This window comes from Microtus oregoni, unplaced genomic scaffold (genome assembly GCF_018167655.1).
Source record: "Microtus oregoni isolate MIOR12 unplaced genomic scaffold, Mior012 000036F_ref0000092, whole genome shotgun sequence".
Classification (NCBI taxonomy): domain Eukaryota; kingdom Metazoa; phylum Chordata; class Mammalia; order Rodentia; family Cricetidae; genus Microtus; species Microtus oregoni.
Genome location: NW_024543095.1, coordinates 9,772,204 through 9,790,947, shown reverse-complemented (window position 1 = coordinate 9,790,947; position 18,744 = coordinate 9,772,204). Strand labels below are relative to the sequence as shown.

The window sequence follows — 18,744 nt, the reverse complement described above, 5'->3', positions numbered from 1 at the left end:
GTCTCCCAGGGCATCAGGCACGTATGTGGTACACATGTACATGCAGGTAAAACAGTCATATGGATAAAAAATAAATAAACTTTAAAGTTTTAAAGTTAGATCACAAAAATATCTTGAGGAAACACTTGGTGGTCTTTTCTGTCTTTATCTAACCCAAGATCCAAACGGAGGAAGCCCTTCAAATTAGAGATGTGGTTTGATTATATAAGAAATATGTGCAATAAAAACTGAGACCAATTAAAGAGGCCATAGTGATTCTGTTAATGCAATTGGATTTATCTTTTTATCCTTTCCCAACTGTTTTGTTACCCACTATATATCATTTTTACAAAAAAAATAAGCTATAAAATACTAGAAAACTGGAATATTCATTTAAAAACTCACTTTCTCATTTATGGATGTGGAAAACAAACCCACTGTATAACATTTAATTCAGACTTTAATTTCCAAGAAATATACTCCACAAAGCTTTCTTGAAGAAATGTAAGAGCTGTCAAAATACATATCTGTATTGTATTACATAACACATTATATAAGACACTATAACATAGCATATAAAACTACAGTTATATATTGTACACCATCGTCATATTTAAGAAGTGTTTAGAAGTACGATATTGATAAGTAATCTAGAGTCATTTTAAAGTTTTCATTTAAAGAGTTTCAAAAGTTATTTATTTTTGATTTCTTTACATGTTCCTTTCTTGTCTCTAGATGAAAATTAATGAGCAATCAAAGGCATCGTAGAATTCTATGGTTCACTGATCACATACTCATTCACCTACAGAATGGATCTGTAGGATGGAAGTTTTAGTACAACATTTGCCTGGAATCAGATTATTTAAATAACACCTGGACTTCTGAATCTGAAACAAAAGCAATTACCACAAACTAAATTCAAACACTACAAGTGAAGATATTCCAACACGAAGACCTGAATAATTTTGTTTAGATTGTCAATGGTTGACTCATTCAGATTTTCTTCATTGTCATCCATGGTGTGCCAGACTTCCGGGAAGGGAGAAGCTATCAAGTGAAGAACCGGAACACCTGGTACGAGAGAAGCAACTTGTAAGTTAGTACCAATTTCCAGGGGGTCATCTAGAAAGTAATACTTGTGAGCAAAGCAAGTGCCATATCTTATAAGACACTTGATAATTCATTGTCTTACATAGACATCTTTATGTCTTACTTCAAGATAGCTTTATGTCTTGAAGTAGGAGTACTTTGGGGCTTGCCAAACAAACATCAATTGATCCTGTAAGGGATGCTAAGGCACCTATTGTCTGCAAGCTCCTGCTCTAGGAGTGAAAAGGCAAGACCTGGCTGATGTGGAGTTTACATCCTAGTGGAGAAATAAGCAGGCACATGCAAGATACAGTCATAGGCAGTGTTAAAGCGTTTCAAAAGTAACTAAATGAGGGTTGGGGATAAGGATGGAGGGTGGGCAGGGGGACTGAATGAAGAGCTGTTTAAAGCCAGGGAAGGCCTCTCCCAGAAGCCAACATTTAAATCAAGGGACAAACCCAGGAGAAAGCAAGCCAGGCAAAGATCTAGGAATGAACACCGTGGGCAACAATCTTCCCTAGTGCAAAGGTCGTAAGGCTTGTCCTGCTTAGGGAACAGCAAGAATCACAGGAAGAAGTGGGAAGAGAAGTGGGAGATGGTTTTGAAACAGAATCAGAAAATGGAAGTCCTTTTAGGTCACGGTAAACTTTCCATCTTACTCGATAAGGCAGAAAACCACTGGAGCTTTAAAATGGTATTAGCATAATTTGATTTACATTTTAAAAAGATGATTCTATTTTATGTGCAAAAAAAAAATTGAGAGGCAATAGTAAAATTCAGAGACCAGTGGGGAGGCGACTTAAGGGTCACTGAGTTAATTTAGATTTTCACATCAAGACACAGAATATCTTGCTTATCAACCAGGCCACATCAAAGTTGTGCAAAGGACAAGAATATAACTTAACTTTATGAAAGCCAAGGAAGGATGTCAGTGGTTCTAGGATTTCCTAAATCTATTATGAGTAGAAAGAAATAAAGACCTCATCAAGAATTTAGAACATCTTTCACAAGAAAAAAAAAGAAGCCATGAATGATGATATAATGGCTGAATTAATCGGTTTATTATGCTTAATAACTCATCACTTATAGATTGTCTCAAATCAAGGGAAATGGGAATTATTGTGTAAGTTTGGAGCTGTATATAAGGTTCAGCTTAGATATTGTCTTGAAGACTTGAATACACATGCAAGATGTAGTAGTTGAATTCAGAGAAAGGGCAGAATTAAGGACAGCTCCAGTACTCTGACTTGGGCAGCTGAATAAATGTAGATTGTTTACCAAAAAGGGCAAGACTAGGAAAGGAACATTCCATGCCACTTATTCTTCCATGTCAATGAACAATAATGTGCTCTTTGATTTCATCTGATATCCAAAGAGAGAGGGTTGGTAAAGGGGAGGGGCTCTCTTTTTGTTTCGTTTTGTTTTGTCTGTGTTTACTGTCTTTAATATTTTTCATACAATGTATTTTGATCATATTCTTTCCCCTTCCCTGGTATCCCCACCTCCTTACCCTCCCAATTTCATGTTCTTTCCCTCTCTCTAAAAAAAAGAATCGCAACAAACAAACAAACAAACAAACAAAAAGGCTAAAAATACCAAAACAAAACAAGCAAACAAAAGCACTCACACACAAAAACATGGAGTCCATTTTTGTGTTGACCAATAGGGCCGGCCCTGGAGTGCAGTTAATATATTCACTGTTACTGTTGGGGGAAAAAAAAGATTTTCCCTTGCCCAGCAGGTATGAATTGCAAACAGCTTCTCGGTTATGGGTGGGACTGTGTATCTAATTATCTGGTAAGGGGGCATTAGCTTATTACAAGCTGCATCTGAATAGTATCCGATCAATAGAGGCCAGGTAAAGGTGTGTCTAGATGTCTCCGCATTATTTAATTTGGTTCAATTATCTAATGTCTATCTCGTAGCTATATAACCAAAAGACACATGTTGGGCAAAAATCTCTTATAGCATAATATACATATTTCCTTTTAAAGATAAGCTCTCATTCAAATTAATTTAATGACTATTTTACATCTTTATCATCTAAAGCTCAGCGAATATCAAAGATGAGGGGTGAGAAGGATGGAAGAAACAGGGAGAGGATGGGGAGAACGGTGGGAAATGCAAGCATGGCATAGTCACTGGCAGTCCTGAAATCACATCTGTGACCTGTACAAGATCTTCATAAGATCGGGCCCACAACATCATGTCATGGAGGATGGAAGGTCTCATGAGGTCTCACCCCCTCTGAGAACTTACACGTACTTATAATGGTTGCCGGAGGAGGGAAAGACATCTATATCAATGGTGTAGGCACTGGTAAGATGTCTGTGAATAACCTTTTGTCTGCTCTCTTGTTAGCAACCCTAATGAAACCCACTGGGTCATTAAAATACATGAAAGGGGAAGGAAGATTACTTGGGAAAAGGGAAGAGGGTAACAAAAGAGGGAGGGGACAAGAGAGGGCAAAGGGAAATGAATATGATCAAACTCCACTGAATACACATATGAAAATATCACAACGAGACGCACTATGTACAATTAACATGTCGTAATAAAAATAAAAAGGAATATGTAAATGACACTGTTTAAAAATTCCAAAATGCACATAAAAGATACAATAGGCACAGAAGGGAAAATGAACGTGGACAATAATACACACACAGTTACCTTTTCTTAAAAATGGAATATGGTCATCTTGAATAATATTTCCATAACCAAAATTCTGGAAATACTTTCTCTCCAAAGAATGATCCTTGAGCAAACCCAATTCATAGAGTTCTTGTTCTGCAGGCAACAATCAGACAGTAGGTGAACATCTAGTTTTATCTGATCAAGACTTAGAATGCATCCTCACTTAGGGAGCTAGACTTCTTATCACACAAGGAATTCTTCTGTAGACACATATCAGTGAACACAGCCACATCTGTGACAATAAGTGTCTAGACTTCACCTAAGTATATTATAGAGGAGATCAGAGACAAAGAGTCACACATGGCTCTGGCTTTGCTGGTGAGAACCTCTTTAAGGGTAAAATCTCAAACAGAACAAGGGAGAGATTGAGAAGGAGAAAATAAGAGTCAAAAATGTTGCACAAACTCAGGTGCAGATGTCAATTGGTCCAGACGGTGCATGGGGAATGCTTACAGAGGGATACTGGGTTTAAAAGTGGGATATCAGAACGGAGTAGGATGAAGAATATTGACTGGTCACTCTGAGGAAGAGAAATCTAACTGTGACCTCTGTCAGGGATTTCCAAAGTGTGGTTCCTGATCAGTGGCCTCAGCATCACCTGGGAATGACTTAGAGATGCAAATTAGCCGGTACAACATCAGGTTTAACGAATCCGAAATTCTGGGGCACAGCCCTGTAATCTAGGCCTCAGCAAGCACTGGGGGATTCTGGTCCACTCTAACGTGTGAGAACCACTGACCTACACAACCCATGGCTCTTGTCATCTTGTAACATACAGCTCGTGTTGTACATCACCCGTATGCCATCTGTTACAAGATGGTAAGAGACCATGAGATTAGGATGAAAGAACTCCCTAGCACAGCTCTTCATTTCTGTGATGTTAAATTACAAGGGGAAAACTGTACCCACTAGGAAGCAAGCATGTGTAGTGGGATTTTTAAGAACATTGAGAAAGCCCCAACTACCAACCAAAATAATATTCCTGTTTGTCAATATTTATATCTCCTTAACCATGGGGTACATTTTTTTCTTATACAATTAAAGACATAGTTAAAGAGAATCCCGTGAAGGAGAATAGCACAATTGATTTTAATCTCAATAAAGTAAATGTATTGTTATGTGCATTTTGGGAGCAGAAATAAGGGAACACGTGGAGTTCTTGAAAAGGGAAAGGAAGAAAACGGGAGACCAAAAAGAGATGGGAAATTAAGTTAAATTCAAGAGATTCTTCTGGCATAATTTCTAAGATTCTGTAAATGTAATGTTTTGATGTTCACATTTTGAAATAGAATTCCATGCAGGAAAATAAATCGGGCCTGTTGACAAATTAGGAATAATGAACTAATTGGTAGGGTAAGTCAGAAGTCAGCCAAGTGTTTTAAGCATTTAAAGAGTGCACTTAAATCACAAATTTTGAGTTTTAAAGAGTAGTGCTTGTCAATAGGAAGACACAATATTTTGCTCTTTCATAACTGGTGCTTACCAATCGCTTGGAGTCTACTAAACCATCTGGTAGTCTTGAGGAAAAAATTGTGAAATGTTGGATTTGCAGCTCCAATTAAATCTAGTAAGACCAACAGATCCTAAGGGAGAAAAATATTACTTAATCATTGTTGCTACAGAAACATGTTTCAGGTCCATTAATAGAGAAAAACAGTCAAAACTAAATACCTTTAACTACTTGAGAATCACACCAAGAGCTATATGAATGGACAATGGGTTTAATAATATTTTCTAACCACTGTAGAGAACTCTTTAGGTCTTGCTTATGTAACATGGAAAAATGGCGATGTATCATACACCAAATGAGCATAACCAAGGATAGATTAGGAAGGCAGATTTGATGTATATTTCACGAACTGAAAAAGAATACATTTGCTTTGCTTTCGGATGGGAGTTCAAGCACGTCTGATCTTCTATGTCATTATAATTAGGCGTTTAACTTTAATCTGTAATGATAGGGGTGCATGTGGACGGAAGCTATGACTCACGCAGCACGCAAGAAAAATTCCTCTAAAGGAAACTGTATACATCATGCTGCTGGATCGCCTTCTCCTTGTGTGGCAAGCCAGGAGCTCAGTTTAGCTAGTCTCTAAAGTCTCCCGGTTATAGCCTTCCATATTAAGCCAATGTTCCTTAGCTTATTTGACTCATAAAACCAGCAAGCTTGACGACTCCCCGAAGGCCACATCCTAGATTAAGTCTTCCCGATTTAGGTAATTGAAATAATGTTCAGTTAACTACCTAGAGTGAAACCTGCCACATGCTGAATAAATATTTTCAGACTTCACGATCCCTACGACAGCATATACACAACTTAGTGACACATACATATACACATATATAATTGATACACATATTCATTCATTTGGGGAAATGCTTGTTTGAAATGGGACATATTCATGAGACTAGGTAAGTTTCTGTCTGGGAAATAAATGGTCTTTTCCATCACTGTGGATTATATATCTGGACTGATAAATAACTACTAATTATCTAGGTCTCCCCTCCTTTTCCTGCCCCCTGCTGAGCCACTCAGGAACAAGTGAATGAGTGAGGTACTGACTACATGTCTTTGACCCATGGCAAGCTGCCAGTGTACCTGAGAAAGTCATGTTCACACGAGGCGTGTTAGCGAAATGCTTAGATGACACTGTTTGTTCATGTGATCCCTAGGGTGAAGGCCAGCACCATGAGAAAGACCGGGGATGTGTACAGCAGAGTGGAAGGGTCAGGGAGAATGTGGAGAACACTGGGAGGAAGGAAATCCCAAGCATAGCACAAAGTTCTAAGCTGGGGTTGGTGGGTACTTATAACAAAATGAAGATCAAGTATGGGAAAAGAGTCTCATGAAGAGGATTTGCTGGCAGGGCACAGAATGAGGATGAATTGAGGTTGGAGCTGGACCCACTGCTTAGTAATAGCAGCAGAATTTTTAGGCATCCTTCAAATGTCTCTACCCTCCCATCAAAAACGCCAAATCGGCCCACCCCATCAAGGTGACCATTCCTGCTGCAGTCACCTTACTGCTTTAAGCGCATGGGGAGTTTTTCACTCTGTCCTTCTTGCTCCATCCCCTGCAATGCTCATTCTCCTCTGCCTGAGAAAGGCTTTCTCTCTCCACACCACACAGTACTTGGGGTGGGGTTGTGCTCGCAAACAGAATCTAATGATTCTTCAATCTGATTTTCACATCATTTTAATTAAGCTCAGCCAAACACAGCTTCTAACACAGAATCATTCTTTTTAGCTCTGGGATTCCTCAAAAATCCAGTGCTTGCCAAGGAATGTTCTACAATAAACAGTGCTCTGAAGATTTCGTGGCACTTCTAAGTCTTTACTTGGTCTTAGAAGCCTTTTCTCTGGAGACACGGACAGAGTTATAGAGCCAAGGTAACTCAGACTAACCATGCCATGCAGTTGGTTGGTGCCTCTCGATCCAGGAGGGTGTGGGGTTGATGCCATCTTCTGGGCTAAGTGCCGAGACCCATACAGAGAATCTCGAGGAGACCAGTGAAGAAAAGCCTCTTCTCCATCAAAGAAAATTAGCTGGAGCGAGAGATCTGGCTTGGAACCAGAGACATCCTGGTAAAAAGTACAATTTGAAAAATAAAACAAAACCAATGGAAACTCTAACGCCAACCAATCCCAGACTCCCAAACTATATTTAAAAAGCACTTAGTGAGGACATATTGACCTGGGGTTTCTTCAGAGGTATCTATGAACACTGTATCTTCAGGGTGGGTTCATGGTGATCATCAGTGGGGGGGAAAAAGGAGCAAACATGCTACAGTCAATTAAAAACTCACATTCTTTCCTACTAACTGAGCAAAAAGATGTTCCATGAAACGAAGATGTCCAAGCAAGTGAAGATGTGCCAAAAGTTACTTCACACCACTTCCGTTCCAAACACCATCAGACCATGCAAATTCCACTCCTTCTAGAACTAAATGTCTTACATTTGGTCTTACTCCATAGCGAACAGTTAGACTGTGGGGCTGCTGTATGCACATGGCGGCATGCCACAGAACTCCTCTTCAGGTACATGGGTGGCTCCAGCTGCAGCCTCTCCAGGGCTGCACCTCTTGGGAGTGTCCTACATCCTGTGACCAGGAACTGGGAACTCTCTACAGGGCCACCACCTCCACAGCTCCCCAGAGGTTGGCTGAGGCTGCTGTAAAACCTGCACCACAGCTCCACAGCTCACTCCTCCTAATCCCTGTTCACTCCTCTCCCAGCGGCCAATGTTGATCCAAGGCCACTCCCTACTCGCTGACCTGAATGCTCATCAGATGAGGATCCACCTCGGAATGTGCTTCCTGGGTACCCAACCTAGAACAACTGGGTACCTTCTTCTCACCTTACCAAAGTCTAGAATGCGTTACTGGATTTTAGTTCAAGAGTCTGTTGGTGTAGGGACACAAACAGAATAATTATAGTGTTTTTCTTCAGAGCCTATACATTTGGTGAGTTAGGAGAGATAAACACATAAGCGTGATATGTAATATGCCAAGAGCTCGAGCATAAAACATTCATCCGCTAAAGATGGGGAGGAAGGAGAGATGAAGTCCTTGGGGCATCAAGCAAGGCTTTGTGAGATAGTATTTGAGCAAATTAAAAAGATTTACATATTTTTATTGTCTGGCCATGACTCTCCTGTGCAGATCAGTCCTTTGGGTATTCAAATTCCCAAGTTCATTCTCACCAGAATCTCTAAATCTAATTAATCTCACCTCTTCACAGCTACACTCCTAGAAGGACCCTATTTAGTCCCATGTTTGGTCAAATTCTTGGTAATCATTCCAGTCCTTCCCTTATACATACTTCAATATTTCTCTCTCCATAGCCACATTTTCATGGAATAATAATAATAACATGGAGTACCATTCTCTACCTATTCTGTGCTTATTCTCAAGAGGCCGAACCTGGCCTGGACAAAATAAACAACCATGCCATTTGCTAGCTTGGAATCTGTGAGCAGAAGCCAGGCAGTGGTGGCACATTCCTTTCATCCCAGCACTTGGGAGACAGAGGCAGGTGGAGCTCCGTGAGTTCGAAGCTAGTCTGGTTTACAAAGCGAGTTCCAAGACAGCTAGGACTGTTATACAGTGGAACCTTGTCTCAAAGGAAAAAAACCATCATCAGAAATTTCGATGCAGCCTCTTGTGTTAACTGTAAGTTGTGTGTATTTTCTGGGTCCATCCACTCTCAACCCCAGTGTTTCACACTCTCCCTAGCCTACAGTCCTTACAACACCCATCCTCACTGTCAAGTGCTGGCCTTGATTTCTTCTTGCCAGTCCCATTAGACTCCAATCTCTCCACATAAGCAGTAAATTCCAACTGCTAGAGGGCACTGCTTTAGCAAACACTACTTTTCCTACATCAAGTTTTCTGTCTTTGCTGGATATTGCTACGGGCATACTACCTCCACTAACTGTTGACCTGTTCCCCTATTCATAGAAAAACTTGCCAGAAGAGTTCCGTGTTTACACTGTCAGAATCCTATTGTTGAGTTCCACTTACTTTTTTTTAATCTCGTAATGCTGGGGATTGAACCAAGGCCCCCACGCATGCAAGGCAAGTGTTTTACCAACTGAATCACACTCCCCAGGCTTTCCATATGTTCTGTTCTTCTTACATCTGTCCCTTCAGGCTTCCTATCCTCCAGCTACTAAAGCTGAACTTGTCAAGAACACCTACGACCTGTACAACCCAAAGGTCAACTCTCAGTCTTCACCATTCTTGACCACATCCAGCATAACTACTGCTCCACCCTGGGTATAATTCTTCCATTTGCCTCCCAGGACACCACTTTACTCATCCCTCAATCAGGAGATGAAATTTAGTGCCTAAGCAGAGAGACTGGCATCTAATGAGACTGCCAAGAGGAAATCAGGGCCACTACTTGGGGGTGAGCCTGGGCGCAGTAAGGAACTACAGGTTAGGGAACGGAAGAGTGGGAAATACCAGGGTTGAGGGCGAGTGGACCCAGACAACACAAACTTTATTTTGTACAGACGCACACTTCTCAGAACCTTTCTCTCTCCTTGGTACAGCCTAAACTGGCTGCTCGCTTGCCCAGCCGCTCATCTCTCTCACCTTTCACACCACCCTGGCACCCACCTCTTCTTCTCCAGTACCTAGAACCCCAGGACTTCATCTTCTCTGGCTTCCCAGATTTTTTTTCTCCCTTACTTTTGCTGGAGCAAATTTTGATAACATGTTTAAAATGAAACAATGCGTAAGAGCAAATATTTTAAACACCAAAAAAAAAGTCTTTGTATTGTGATTTCATGTGGCAAATGATTTTTTAAAAAAAAAATTTAAGGCATAACGCCACTGTTTCCTAGCTTCCAAGATTCCTACTGAGAAGTCCAGCATCATTTTCATTCTTGCTACTATTATATGACCTGGGATGACCCCACAAAAGAACTCAATATTATTTTACTTTGGTTCTTTTTCTTCTTTCTAGAAAAGATAGTTCATCTACTTCAGAATTCTATGTTCTTAGTGACTTTTTTGAATAATATTTTTAATTTCAAATTTCCTAGAGCGCTTTGCTATGATGTGATTATTCTGTTATTAAATACTCTTGTTTTGTTTCATGAATATAAACTCTCTTGTTTCTAAGGATTTTCAAGTAGTGTCAAGCTATCTTCTGCCCCTTGCACTATTCTGTTTCCTCCGACTTCATGTTTCAATTTGCATAATTAGCTTTTCTTGCTTTCTTCCACAGTGGAAACTGTTCGCCAATATCTGGCCACACCTGCTGTTCATTTGTATTGAAGAACACGGTACTAAAACGTTCACTGAAGACACAAATTGGTTGGTTTTACCGCGGTCACTTCAGAGCAAGCTTGTGTCTATTCAATGTTCTCATTTAAGATCGCCAAATATTCCCCCTTGGCATCCCTTTCTGTGGCCTCTGCATTCTCTGGAGAAGGAGCCTCCAGTCCTCTGTCTGCTGCTGGCTTTCTGATTCTAGAAATGGAAGACAGGCTGAAGACCTCGCTGCTCAGCATGCTGGTCACCTGATCTCCTTGACTTCCCTGGGGATGGCACACACATACCCACCTCACATCCCTACCATCTCATTGCTGGAGACAAGTCAATAAAGGCATCAACAGTCAAGGGACAAGGATGTGTCCCTGACAACAATGGGAGGCCACAGCAAAGGCGCAAGGTACAAGATGTCAATATGTGATTGCTGTCCTATTACAGGAGGTCGGTGGGAAGGGCTGCAGAGAGCTGGGACAATAATACCATCTGCCATCCGGACCACTTCCCACCACCACTTGCCCAATTCATGATAGCAAAAGAATGTACATCCCACAAATTCAGTCAGAATCAGCTGTAAACAGAGCTGATAGTTTGCATTCGAAATTAGCCCATTCTAACGATTGCTCCCATCACCCCTTACCTGTAATAGAGACAGTAGTTCAGAGTCAGCATACAGCGCCTAAAATAATTTCCTGAGGATCCCCATTCAACAATTCAGACATTTCTACTTCTTTTCTTTTTGCTATTACTGGTACTACTATTATAATGATCATTGCCTTTGTGGGGCAGCGTCTCTCTATGTAGCCCTAGCTCACCTGTAACTTGCTTTGTAGTCCAGAATGGCCTCCAAGTGATGCCAGCCCTCTTCCCTCAGCCTCACAAGAGCTGGAATTACAGGAATATACCACAACGCCCACCTTGGCCCTCCCTATTTCTCATACTAACTGCAGGTGTGTGTTATGTGGAAAGAAGGCGAAGTGGGTCAGCTAAGCAGAACTGTGTGCCAAGCAGAACTATGCCTTCAAGTTGCATCTTGTTCACTCCGTGTCTTTTTGTTAGAATCGTAAGCATGAAAACTTAAAATGGCATGTCTGGTTATGGATTCCCTCATCCCCTGCTGTGATGGTTGCAGTTCAAAGCAGGGCAGGGCAGTACAAAGGCATCATAGAAGGCTCAGAAAACAAAATAAAATGTGAAACAAGTATTGAAAGGGTATAAACAATCCTTGCTTTCTTCAAGTTCTGAATATCCAGCAAAAACAGAACCAAATATCTCTATTACTTCCATTACAAGATAAACCTTTTATTTCTATACTCTCATTGTATCAAAGGCTGGACCCGTCATAAAGCCCAGGGTAGCATTGGCTGCTCGTGAACAAAGCTTTTGTATTCACTTCGTCATGTTTACTGTTATGAGCAGTATCAGAGTAAAACGTCTCGTTTAGCACTTTCCCCCAATACACCCTTTAGGAACACAGAGAAATAATTCTGAAATAAAATCTGAGAGTCCCAGAAGCGTTCTGAGCTTCAGGCATAACAAAAGCTCTGCTATGCTATGAAGAGCTAAACCCTGATCCGCAGGTACAGCGAAAACACATTTCTGCCTTGGGCTTTGCATCTCGGTATGTCTGAATTACTCACAGGCTGGAGATCTCCCACCGCCCTCCCCCAACTCCAGAGCCACCCTCTCCCAGCAGAAGGTTGTGATGTTTTACGGCTGTGTAAACAAAGAAGAATAAGCATAGTCCTCTATGAAACATAACCCGCATACTTAAGCCTGCTCCATCCTTCCTTCTACGTCATTATTTGCAAAGAAACAGTTGTGTTCAATTGCATTTGAGCTGTCAGCTAATGGACACACTGTCATCTGTCTGTGAATTACTGCCCATGGTAATATGGGCAGTATTACCATGCATGCGATCTTCCAAATACCACTCCTTCGATCTCTTATTTTTTTTTAACAAATTATTTTAAAATGTACCCCAAAGCTTTGATTTCCAAATGACTTTTCCTCCAAAGATTCTAAAATTCACAGAGTCGCTGCTAATTTTTTTTTTCATCCTAGGAGTCAACAGAAAGAAAGCAGTTACCTTCAAGGAATGGAGTTTCTTGTCTAAGGCACGAGCAAGTTCCAACATCATTGCGCACGGCACAGCGGAATCAGTGGCTCCCACAAACACTCTGTTGTTCCATCGAGGGAAATATTTGGAGTCATAGTGGCAGGCAAGGACCAAGTGTCGTTTAGCTTCCGGGTTAAGAGTGCTGATGATATTCGAGAAGGACCGTTGCCCATAGGGTGTCTCGCTCAAGAAGGTGTCGACTTCCACGACCCACTCAGCCTGAAGTCTCTGAATTCGCTTTATGATGTGCTGACGGAAACAGTAGTTTTCATTTGTTAGCTATGTCTCTAAAATGGTAGGTGATGCCTCCTTTGGTTACTGTCAGAAACAGAGTCTTACTCTATAGTCCTACAGGCTGGAATGAAGCTAAGTACCCTGGGCTAGCATGGAGTTCGTGCTTCTTCCTCATCATTCCAAACTGGGATTATGGACATAAGTGCTCTGCATGCTTACTGGCAGAAATAACATTACTACTGGTTGTTATTTGAGTTCATAGCAATTGAAAGGAAGAAGCCAATCTCCCTCACTCCTGACCTTTCGTCTACTTATCCATCCCACTCAGTTGTCAATACTTACCAACACTAGCAATCTGCTGTAGATCTTTTTACAACCCTCTCCTGGATTACACAAACTTCATCAGCATACAGGTACACATACATATTTAAAAGAGGGAACGGGTGTTCTTTTGTAGGAAAAGTGGCCCGCTTTACATAATATTCTACCCTTGCTTTATCCCCTTAGCAATCTATCATGGTCGAGGGACAAATCCAGGTCAGCACTCCTAGAGACTACTTTGAACATTTGTAAGAATCAGCGTAGTCTGAGAAGTTAAGCATATCAAATCTCTAAGCCTCCGCCCTAAGCTCTCAAAACATCACAAATGGCAGCTCTGTGTGCATGTGTGTGCACATGTGCCAAATACATAGAATTTGTGCTCCGAGTCCTACAGATGTTCATGTGGAGTGAACACTAGTGGAAGATACAAGCACCCACCTGATGAGGGTTGTACAGAAAGTTTCCACAGCAACAGATGGATGGGGATACGGTCAGGCTCTGCCTAACGTAAGAATCAATAAGTAACTCTGACCCAAGTCTTTCTTCTGTATCCAAGCTATGTCCAGACCTGATTCTCTCTGCACTGTCTCCCGCCCACTCTGGGCCTTCTGAGCAGCACAGTAACTGAGGCAGGAAGCAGGAAGTGGAGAAAGGAACAGCATGCCAGGGACTGGAAGTGTCTTCCTTAAGAATCTAGTCTTATGGTGTGAGACGTGAGGGAGGAACTCATCACTATTGCATTTTGCTTTTTCCCATCCTTATTTTTCCTTGGCCTCATTTCTCTCTTTATATTTCTTTACTCCCCCTCTAGTATTGTGTTTGTCTTTGCAAGATACCTTATTAAAAACATTTCTCAACCTCAGTCACAAATCAGACATTATAATAACTGACAATTTGTCCCACAGCTAACATCTAGGAAGGAGGGACATTGAGCTGATGAACAAACAGTTCACAATCGCTGGAAACAAATGGAGGGATTTTCTTTTCCTTTCAAAGAAACACAGGATTTTCTTTATTTTTTATTTATTTACTAAAGATTTCTGCCTCCTCCCCGCCACCGCCTCCCATTTCCCTCCCCCTCCCCCGATCAAGTCCCCCTCCCTCATCAGCTCGAAGAGCAATCAGGGTTCCCTGACATGTGGGAAGCCCAAGGACCACCCACCTCCATCCAGGCCTAGTAAGGTGAGCATCCAAACTGCCTAGGTTCCCCCAAAGCCAGTACGTGCAGTAGGATCAAAAACCCATTGCCATTGTTCTTGAGTTCTCAGTAGTCCTCATTGTCCCCTATGTTCAGCAAGTCCGGTTTTATCCCATGCTTTTTCAGACCCAGGCCAGCTGGCCTTAGTGAGTTCCCGATAGAACATCCCCATTGTCTCAATGGAAACACAGGAATTTCTATTCCAGCCAAGTCTTGTGTGGCCTACAGCCTGCTGATGTAACACGACACACAGGCAGAAAGGGCTTTGGACAAACTAAAACAGGAAGCTTCCAAGGAGAGAGGAACTTACACAGAGGGCTGGAGGCTCTGAGACTCACCATCAATCTTGAAGAAGCCAAATAAACAGAGGGATCCCTTTAGTCTGTGCAGCTGCTAAGTTAGTCTTTACCTTAAACAGTGTTTTGCATTCCTCCCCTTCCTTTCTGCTACGACTCTACTTGCTGTCCTTTCCCAAGTCATCAAAAGGAGCATTTAAAGCCTTTCACTTCGCATTTACTTTACTATTCCCCACAACTCCTATGCTATGCTCTGCTGGCAGAGATCTGTTCCGCGAGCAGCTGGTTGTAACAGTAAATGTGGGCTAGTGTAGCGAGAATGTGTGAAAGTCACATGACCTAGAACATCAGTTATTGGACTAGAGAGAGAAATCACTGTGCATCTAAGATGAGTTTTTCCAAAGATGAAAACGAGTTATCCCTAGACTTTGTACAACTCCAGAACATCTGGTGTCCAGATGACAAACCGTTCCCTAAAATGACTTCTTGCTACCAATAGTAGCCTGAGAAGTGAACTGGGATTTTAAAGTATCTGTCAAAGGTTATCTGTTAGCACTGTTTAGAAGCCTCACCCAGAACCTCACTTCTCATCTCAGTAAAAACCTCAGTAAGATCCCTGGAGGAACCTTTCTGTATGTAACATACATATTTTTAGTTCTCTTAGTAACTAAGGTGAAATTAGGATACTGATACTCATGATGTTTTTCAACTTTCAGATTTATTTAGTCTCTATGTCTCCGCCAGAAGGCTGAAGGGAGTTCCCCCAACCACTGCTTTTATCACAATATTCCTAAGGTTTAAGCATCATTGTCTCCCTGACTCAAAGGGATCAAAGACTTGCCCTCCAGGAATGATGAAGAGAGAGGGCTAGTAGACTATTATCCAGCATTCTGATTCTGTTGAGCCTGCTCTCTAGTGGTGTGGGCCGTCCTTCTGAATATGTGTTGTTTTTATTGGTTAATAAATAAAGAAGCTGCTTTCAGCCAATGGCTTAACAGAACACAGCCAGGCTGGAAAAGCTATATAGAGAGAGTAGGCAGAGTCAGTGAGAAGTCATGTAGCTCCACTGGAGACAGATACACGCCGCCAGCTGGAACCTTGCTGGTAGGCCATGAGCCTCATGGTAAAATATAAAATAATGAAAATGGATTAAATTAAGATGTAAGAGCTAGCCAATAAGAAGCTAGAGTTAATAGGCCAAGCAGTGATTTAATTAATATAGTTTCTGTGTGGTTATTTCGGGGTTGAACAGCCAGGAATAAACAAGTGGCCTCATACAAACTCCAGTGACTGAATGTATATCTTTTAAATCATAACAATACCTGTGTATGCTGTTTATGCTGTATGTTCCATAAATGACAAAGCTTCAACAATGTTCACTATTTTATGGCCTTCCAGAGTCCATAAACAAGGAACTTGGGCTTCAAGTATGCATATATGTACCTGAGCATAGACAGACTTCTGAACCAGCAGAGTGAGAAGATGCAGAAGGTGAAATCAAGAGAGTATCATAACCGTGGATTATTTTCTGATGAGGAGCTGGGGACTTTGGCAAACAAGAATTCGGAGCATTTAAGAAAATTCTTGTGGGGCAGAAGTTCATTTACCATTGATCTGATTTTCCCCAAACCTCCAGTGATAGAAAATCAAGCAGATCTGAGTTCAAATTGCTAGTACACACTTAACTGTAAATAATACATCCTGGGAGAGTAAGGCAGGAGGATTGTCTCAAGTTTAAGTCCATCCTGGGCTATATGGTAAGTTCTAGGCCAGCCTGGATTGAAGACAGATACTGTGTATCAAAAAATATATATGAATAAAAAGAAAGGAAAGGAGGAAGTGAGGAAGGGAAGAATGAAATCTTAGTATCATCATCATCCTGCCACTGCCCGGCATCATCCATGGCTCTAATACTCACTTGATTCAACTTTTACATTTTCTTACTCCATTGGTTCAGAAGGCCATCTATTCTCAGATACACATATATTCCTTAAGGCTGAAAGTTCGTTAGGGTCTCAGTAGAGAAGCTATTAAAAAAAAAAAACAGGAGACTAAAAAGCCAACAAACATGGTTGCCAAGGTTACAATTGGGGGACAGAAGCTACACCGTAGATAAAGAAGAGCTATGATTTAGGTAAAAGAAACATGCAGGCACAGCGGTCGTTGCCAAGGTTTTTGTCTAAGAAGTTGAGCAAGTAGAATATTCAGTAAGGGGCTTTGAGAGGCCAGTTTCGTTCCTTCCCAAGCTCTCCCCCTGAATGGGATTAGTTCAAAAAAGCAGACATGGAGAGGTAGAATATCACGTTGCTCAGGCACATTGACACAGCACAGAGAAGTTCAAGGTTTAGCCCCGTTTACGGCTTATTCTACCCTTTACGGCAGTGTCATCTGAACCGCAGCAATAAAATCAGTGAACCTAGAAACTAGTTTAGTGGGTCACCATGAGCATTTCCTTCAATTCACAAAATAGAATTTACAATATCCAAGTAAATTACAGATAATGAGTAGTTTTCCAAAAACTTAGGTTACAGCTAAATATATTGTTATACATCCTCGTCTGTGAAATACACAATAGGTTTCTACTGTGGGTCAAAACAAATGTTTGAGAAGCTCATCCCTAGACAGAAGCTGATCGCTGTGCATAGCCACACACACACACACACACACACACACACACACACACACACACACTTCCCACAAGAGGAAAGAAAGCTAGCAGCTCAGTGACCCCCTCTTGCCTCGAAACTGCTAAGCAAGCACTATAAAAATCTGTTAAACTTTGGACTCTAGGGTGGACAAAAGTTGGTTAGCAAGCTAGGAATGTGTTATTGAAGTGACCAAGAGTGGAGGAGTTAGTATCCTGTATTGTTGCTGCTATAGCCAAGACAGTGATTTCACACAGACACTGATTTTCAGTGCATGGGTATTGCTCTACCCAGAACAGACATTTACACTCCGATGTTCGACTTCCTTGACTACCTCTGCTAGTGAGTAATGAGATGTTGTATCCAGATATTACACAACTGAGAACTTTAGCCATCTTATCCCCCATGGTAAAGCAAAACATTTAAAGCCTTTAGGTGAGTGAGCTATGTTCTTACCTGACGGGCAGAATAGCTTCCGGGTGATCCTGGATAGCGTTCTATCAGCAATGGTCTCAAGTCATTTTGCCACATTTCAGAAATACTGGTGCCTTCTGCAACTTGGCGAAGAGATGAATAATTCAAATGTACTGGCTGATGGTGGTTCTGCAATTAAATAAAATGATTTAGTTCTAATTGCATATGATAAGACAACATGGTACATCTGTGATTTGTAGCCCTAAAATCACAAAATCAAAGGAATAAGGGTTATGTCACATAAAATAAAGGACTCAACTTAAAATTAGCTCCTTGATTCTTCCAGATTTGACAAGTTGTTTTAAAAACAAAATTGACAGTATGCTTTTATTATGAGAATTTTTCACACACTTAAAACCTGTGCAACTTAAATGGTTTTTCTGGATAATTGCATTATAAAACTAAGGTGTAAAAATAACAGTTATGGGCTGGTGAGATGACTCAGCGGATAAGCACTTGCCAACAGGCATGAAGACCTGATTCTGTCTCCGGGACTCACATGGTGGAAGAAGAGAATCGACGCCAGCAAGGTGTCCTCTGATCTACACATACACACCATGGTACACACACACACACATGCACACACACACACATGCACATATATACACACATGCACACATGCTCGCGCACACATAGGCACACACGCGCACATGTACACACACACCATGGTTGACATGTACATACACACATGATGGTATACATGTACATATACACACATCATGGTTTACATGTACACGTACACATCACGTTATACACATACACACACCATGGTACACACACACATGCACACACATGCATATACACACACATGTACGTACACATGCACACTCACACATATGCACATATACGCACACACCATGGTTGACATGTACATACACACATGATGGTATACATGTACATATACACACATCATGGT

At 41.3% G+C, this 18,744-nt stretch overlaps 1 protein-coding gene across 1 annotated transcript in view; it reads right to left on the bottom strand.

Annotated features, from left to right (window-relative positions):
* Positions 1 to 339: 339 nt before the first annotated feature.
* Positions 340 to 18,744, bottom strand: part of Qpct (glutaminyl-peptide cyclotransferase) — a 29,834-nt gene continuing 11,429 nt past the window's right edge. Inside the window, exons 2-7 of the mRNA XM_041631232.1 lie at positions 17,811 to 17,957; positions 12,631 to 12,909; positions 7,168 to 7,344; positions 5,246 to 5,345; positions 3,739 to 3,855; positions 340 to 1,050 (exon numbers count right to left, since the gene is read on the bottom strand). Of these exons, the coding sequence (XP_041487166.1) occupies positions 905 to 1,050; positions 3,739 to 3,855; positions 5,246 to 5,345; positions 7,168 to 7,344; positions 12,631 to 12,909; positions 17,811 to 17,957 (966 nt within the window). The 3' untranslated portion in view covers positions 340 to 904. The remainder of the gene's footprint in view (positions 1,051 to 3,738; positions 3,856 to 5,245; positions 5,346 to 7,167; positions 7,345 to 12,630; positions 12,910 to 17,810; positions 17,958 to 18,744) is intronic.